General features: G+C 39.5%; 1 protein-coding gene across 1 annotated transcript in view; it reads left to right on the top strand.

Moving 5' to 3' along the window:
* Positions 1-3,831, top strand: part of LOC21400314 (tRNA-specific adenosine deaminase 1) — a 5,088-nt gene extending 1,257 nt beyond the window's left edge. Inside the window, exons 3-10 of the mRNA XM_024171928.1 lie at positions 292-482; positions 599-733; positions 874-975; positions 1,248-1,417; positions 1,494-1,570; positions 1,659-1,778; positions 1,976-2,063; positions 3,276-3,831. Of these exons, the coding sequence (XP_024027696.1) occupies positions 292-482; positions 599-733; positions 874-975; positions 1,248-1,417; positions 1,494-1,570; positions 1,659-1,778; positions 1,976-2,063; positions 3,276-3,386 (994 nt within the window). The 3' untranslated portion in view covers positions 3,387-3,831. The remainder of the gene's footprint in view (positions 1-291; positions 483-598; positions 734-873; positions 976-1,247; positions 1,418-1,493; positions 1,571-1,658; positions 1,779-1,975; positions 2,064-3,275) is intronic.
* The last annotated feature ends 2,169 nt before the right edge of the window (positions 3,832-6,000 follow it).

The following is a 6,000-nucleotide window of genomic DNA, read 5'->3' as shown; positions in this document are numbered from 1 at the left end:
ATATATATATATATATTTTTTTTTTTTTTCTGAGCTCGTGAATGCGTTGTGATGATTATGATTGAATTGTATGATAAAACTTCTTGCTTTAGGCAACAAGGCTGGTTTTCTGTTATTTATTTATTTTATTTTATTTTTTGTCACTCATAGTGCAGCTTAAAAATCCTACTGATAATGTTATATTTTTATTTTCAAATCTATGATTCACTGCTCAATTGCGTGTTACAAGTTCTAAATAACATATTATGCATAAGACACTACAGTTTGTGGATTTGAATTTTTTGGCACCAGGTTTTTTTATGCACAGATTCAGCGACATTCTGAGAATTACAGCAAGCACAAACGCAGTGATGGATTTAAACGGTTGCGAGGAGATGACGATGAGAACTTGCTTTTTGAATTGGACAAAGATTGTACCGGCAGAGAAAAATACGGAATGAGGAAGGGTTGGCAATTACACATGTATATATCACAGCTTCCATGTAATTATGTGCAATGTTTAAGTACTATATTTGCTTGTTCTATGGTTATTTGCCCAGTTTATATTCATTTATATATTCGTAGGATTTATTAGAACACGATCTTGTCTTACTTTTAGGTGGGGATGCTTCGTCTAGTTCACAGTTGGCTCCCCTAAAAAATATTTTACCAAGGGAATGGGGTGCCCATCCATCTTGTGCCGACCCCGAGTCTAAGCAGTTCATACGTGGGGAGACTTCATTAGATATTAATGGTAATGGAGCTTTAAATGTTCTTTTCACTGTTTTTTCTGCCTTCTATCTAGTAATTTGTTTGTTAATGACTACAGGATAGTAGTCTTGAGAAGAGGAATTGTTCCATATTAAGCTAACTCATCTTCTGGTGATGCTTCAGAAGTTATTGACTCTGTCCAAAGAAAGCCTGGTCGAGGCGATACCACATTATCAGTGAGTTGCTCCGACAAGATATCTCGTTGGAATGTTGTTGGAATTCAAGGTTTGTCATTACATATCAAGTTCATCCCTGGAAAAGAAAATAAAAGAAGCTAAACAAAAACATACAGCTTTCCAGTGGATTTTTGTTTCTACACACTACAATTTAGTACTGTGCATGCAACATGACATAATTTTTGGTAGCATCACGCATTCTTTGAAGTTTATGTGAGATGTCGTTTACCAGCTATCATTTGGGTAATATTTAAGATTGCAGTGGTAACACTCAAGCTTTATTAAATATAGTTAAAAATGAGGTCATCCATCTTGTTTCAGGAGCTTTGCTTTCCCACTTTCTGATACCTATTTACCTCTCTTCCATCACTGTTGGTCAATCTTCTAACAATTCTGGAGAGGTTCCTGTGGATGATTGCTTGAAGAAGGCTTTATATGATCGAGTTATAACATTTTCAAACGAGCTAATGAGTCCTTTTCGGGTGAACCGGGTCTGTGAATTGATTCTGTCTCCATGATATATATATAGCAAGAGAGTACTGAGAAGTATTATCATTTCACTTGCAGCCGCTATTCTGTTCAGCTCCAATACCACCAAAGGAGTTTCAACATTCGGAAACTGCTTCAACCACTTTAACATGCGGGTATTGGTTTTTGAACCTTACCTTTGCCACGTGCAGAAGATAATATTCAATGGTTCATTGCTACTCATCCTTCTATATTGTCTTACAGATATTCAATATGTTGGAATAAGTCCGGCTTGCATGAAGTCATTCTTGGAACCACTGGAAGAAAGCAAGGCACATCTTCCAAAGGGGCATTATCTCCATCTACAGAGTCATCTTTATGCAAGTAAACTGTTAAGGATGTTTTGGGAATATTTTACTGGAACATGACCATTATTATATAATTTTGTTTTGATTGAGGACGTTTTCGAAGATTTCAACTGGGATATAATCATTATCATCTAATTTTGTTTTGATTAAGGATATCTGGGAAGATTTCTACTGGAATATGACTATTATCATAATTTTGTTTTGATTCCACAGAAAGCGATTGTTGGAGGCTTTCTTGTCACTAAGACCTGAATTACCTCCCAACAGCCCAGAAAATAAGATTTGTTATCAAGAACTCAAGGTATTATATAGTTTGGTGCTCATCTTGTATAATTCTTTTCATTGAGTTTTACTACCCTGAGTTCCCTCTTCTTTTGGGTGGGGGTGCAATTTGAATAAAAGGTGATGCGATTTTAACTGGTGAACTAATACCACACTATTACTAGTGATATGTTTCAGACTGGCAGGTTTTATTTTATTTATTTAATTATTTATATTTTTTCAAAACTTCGACTCTATGGAGTATTTGGTTCAGACTTCAGTTAATGTGAGGGCATCAAAACAATTCTATTGGAGCGAAGTTTCGATGTGGCTAGTTGAGTAGGGTTCATCTGTAATGACAATATTTTTAGGTTATTCTGAACCTAGGTTATTGGAGCGAAGTTTCGATGACTAAACTAGTTGGTTTTCAGAACCTGGGTTTTCTTGATTCTTTTGCTTATTCTGTTTTATGAGAACAACTTACTACCTTTTTTTTTTCTTTTTTTCCCTTAATGAAACTTCTAGTTTTAAAGAGAAGGGGAAACAAAAGCTTCTGGGATTCGTTTGAGAGTTCAAATATTATGTGCAACTAGCAAGTAGTTTTGCCTAACATGTGCATGATTTTGGCAAGCTTAAAACGATCAAAACGGTCGATCATTTTACTCCGATTTTTTTTTCCTTCTCTGATAAGTTATAATCTCAGAAATTAAGACTGAATGCTAGGAGTTCTTGTTGGAACAAGCATGTAATGACCCCCAATAGCGAACATACCCATAATAGCAGAGAAGTTTGATACAAGTTGGATGATAAACACACTGCACTTATTGATAGTTTTGTATGTTTTTGTTTTTACCTCCTTTCGGAAAGGGGAGTCTGTCTTTGAACTGGCACCATAAATCTGAGGTGTTTTTTTTTGTCAATCCATAAAATTGAGGTCTTAGAGTTAGATGTATTGTAAAATGATTATTTTCTCCAAGTCTACTGACAGTGCTAGCTCAAAGGTACTTGCTGATTTATATGAGATCCCAAAAGGCGACAGGTGCCTCTAGTCTCTTCCAGTTGTTCTTGTTGTTGTTGTTTTTTTTTTTGTTTTTGTTTTTTTTGTTTTTTGTTTTTTTTTTTTTTTTCATGCTTGTATTCACTTTAGAATTATTTTTTTGGGGGCCATATTTTCTTGTACATAGAAGTGGTAATGTCAAAAGTATGTATCGAATGCTATGATAAACTAATATGCCTCGTTATTTTTGTGCAGGAAAGGGCTGGAACATACAATTTGACTTCAAAATGTATGAAAGGTAGACTGCCTTTCAGTAATTGGCCACTAAAACCCCAAAACTATGGGGCCGTCTTCGTTATGAGATAGGAAGGAGTGTGTTACTAGTAAGGCTTCAATTCTATTTTGATGTATTGGTAGAAATTAGTAGAGCTATTTTGTACCATATTTTGATTTATTGGTGGAGATTTGTAGAGCTGTTTTGGACCATTATCTGAAATAGCCCCCCAGGTAATTTGTTTCTTCAGTAACTTTTAGGCTCCAACAGTAGTCGGAGTAAAGACGTTTGTATCAAAGTCTCATTGTAAAAACTTACTGTTTGGTTGTGAATGAGCTTGTTTCTGATCATGGACAACATTGCGTTGGGAAATATGTACTAACTACTCAAGGAGGACTTTTCTTTAGGGCATCTCGCCCAGTAGGACATTGTTCCTTGTGAGTCTCATGTACTCTTTTACTTCTAGCCTTTTACTTTCAGCATCCAGCTTCAATCATTGGGAACATCTTCTGAGATATCATCCTTAACTCTTGGAGTGCGTTTCGAGGAACTTTTTCTTCAGTGTGGAGCCTTGGTGGGTCTCTTGAGTCAGCATCCTTCTTCTGTAGATTATGGCATATTCAAGCGGGGGCCCACAATCAGAGGAAGAGCAACTAGAGGAGCTTATTCACCAAGCGGTGACTCTTCACTGTAGTGATGATGCTATCGACCTAATTCCCGATTCTAAGCTCTCATCGCTCGCACTGGAGAGGAAGGCCATTGGAAAAGTGCTTGCCAAGCGTAAACACATCACCCTCGTAGTTCGGGGCAGCCTTGTAAAAGCTTGGAGCGAGATTCCAGTTTCGTATTTGCAAGAGGAGGGCCCAAACCTCTTTACGTTCACGTTCAAATCCAGGGAGGACAAGATTTGGGTTATGACCAGACACCCTTGGACAATAAATGGTCATCATCTGTATTTGCAAGAGGAGGGCCCAAACCTCTTTACGTTCACGTTCAAATCCAAGGAGGACAAGATTTGGGTTATGACCAGACACCCTTGGACAATAAATGGTTATCATCCAGTCCTGCAAGATTGGGAAGCGGGACTCACTTTTCAACAGATATCCTTCAAAAGATCCTTCTTTTAGGTTCAGGTCCATGGGGTGCTGCCAGATTATCTTTTCAAAGAGAACGCGCGCAGAGTAGGCGCGAAAGTTGGTGAGGTTTTGTCTGTCTTAATCCCAAAACCGGGGCCCAAGAGTTGGGGTCGTTTTTTCAGAGTCCAAGTGCTCATCAATGTGGATCGGCCTCTAGTAGTTGGTTTTTTCCGAAGAGAGTATGGGGCTTAAATGATGGGTCCATTTCAAATACGAATGACTTCTCGGATTTTGTTTCAAGTGCGGACTTCTCTGCCATGGTGAGAAGGCTTGTAGGTTGACCTCTCCGTCAATGTTGGACAATGGCTGGCCGGTGAAACAGAGGGATCATAAAAAGTCGACGGAGAGGCTGTCATTGGAGGAGATTGCTTGGACAGTAGTACACCTAGATGATCCGTCATGCCACAGTCTATGACTAGAGACTTTGATGCCCAGCAAAAAGCTATCCAATGGGATGAGGATAACTGACATGGGTTCATGAAGGTGTTAGTTGATAAGGAAGGGGTTGTGGTGATCAGGCCTAGGGATCTGGAAAATGCCTCGTTGAAATTGGAAATCTCAGAAGCAGGCACGCGTGGAGACAGGTCCACAGGAGCAGATAGGTTGGAAGGCGTTGAGAAAGAGGCTTTTTAGAATATGATGCTCTAGCGAAGACCAGATACGAGAATGGAAAGCAATATAGTAGTCTTAAAGGCCTCGGCAGAAGCCTTCACTGAAGTGGTTGACTAAATGATGGGCTCAGATACAATGGATAGATTCCAAGCCCATCAAGTTGCCTTAGTTCCCCCAGCTGGAATAGAAGGCCCATAAACACAACTTTAAGAAACGAAAAGTTCACTTCTGGGCTGAGCCAAGATAAAGTCATGTTGCAAAGCCCAAACCTTGAAGAGGCTGGGAAAGCCTATGACCCCGGCTCTAATTCAAAGCCTGCTTCGACTAGAAAAGCTGCATTGGCCGTGACAGGGGAAAAGGGAGAGGTGGAGGCCGAAGGCTTAGCTTGCTATGGAAACTCTAAACCCAATTGCAACTCAAATGAAGAAGGGAATGAAGGTATTTGTCTCACTCTTAACCAAACACCAAAACAGGCGGAGGGATGCTTGGATGTCCCTCCGCTGGACCAATAAAGTGAATTGCCTCCAACTGCAGTGGCTTGGCCCGAGACACGGCGGTTCGAGATCTAGGGGCCCTTGTCAGGAATTATAGCCTTGACATCAGGAGCTTCTCCATTGCATGAAAAAATGAAAAGGAAAGACTGGTCTCATGTTCATCAAAATCGACATGGAGAAGGCGTTTGACAAAATAGAGTGGGATTTTCTTGAAGCTGTGTTGCGGTGTTTCAGTTTCAGCCAGATGTGGACTAATTGGATAATGCAATGTGTTCGTTCTCCAGTATTTTCAATTATTATCAATGGCATGCCGAGTAGAGAGATTATGCCTAGTACAGGTCTGAGACAAGGAGATCCCATATCGCCATACTTATTCATTCTATGTACTGAAGTGCTATCTCGGATGTTTGAGAAGGAGAGTAGGATGGACAATTTCAAGGGGGTTCAAGTTTCTAGGGGAGGAA

Source organism: Morus notabilis, unplaced genomic scaffold (assembly GCF_000414095.1).
Source record: "Morus notabilis unplaced genomic scaffold, ASM41409v2 Scaffold902, whole genome shotgun sequence".
NCBI lineage: Eukaryota > Viridiplantae > Streptophyta > Magnoliopsida > Rosales > Moraceae > Morus > Morus notabilis.
Note: the sequence above shows the minus strand (reverse complement) of the source record. Positions and strands in the feature narration are given on the sequence as shown.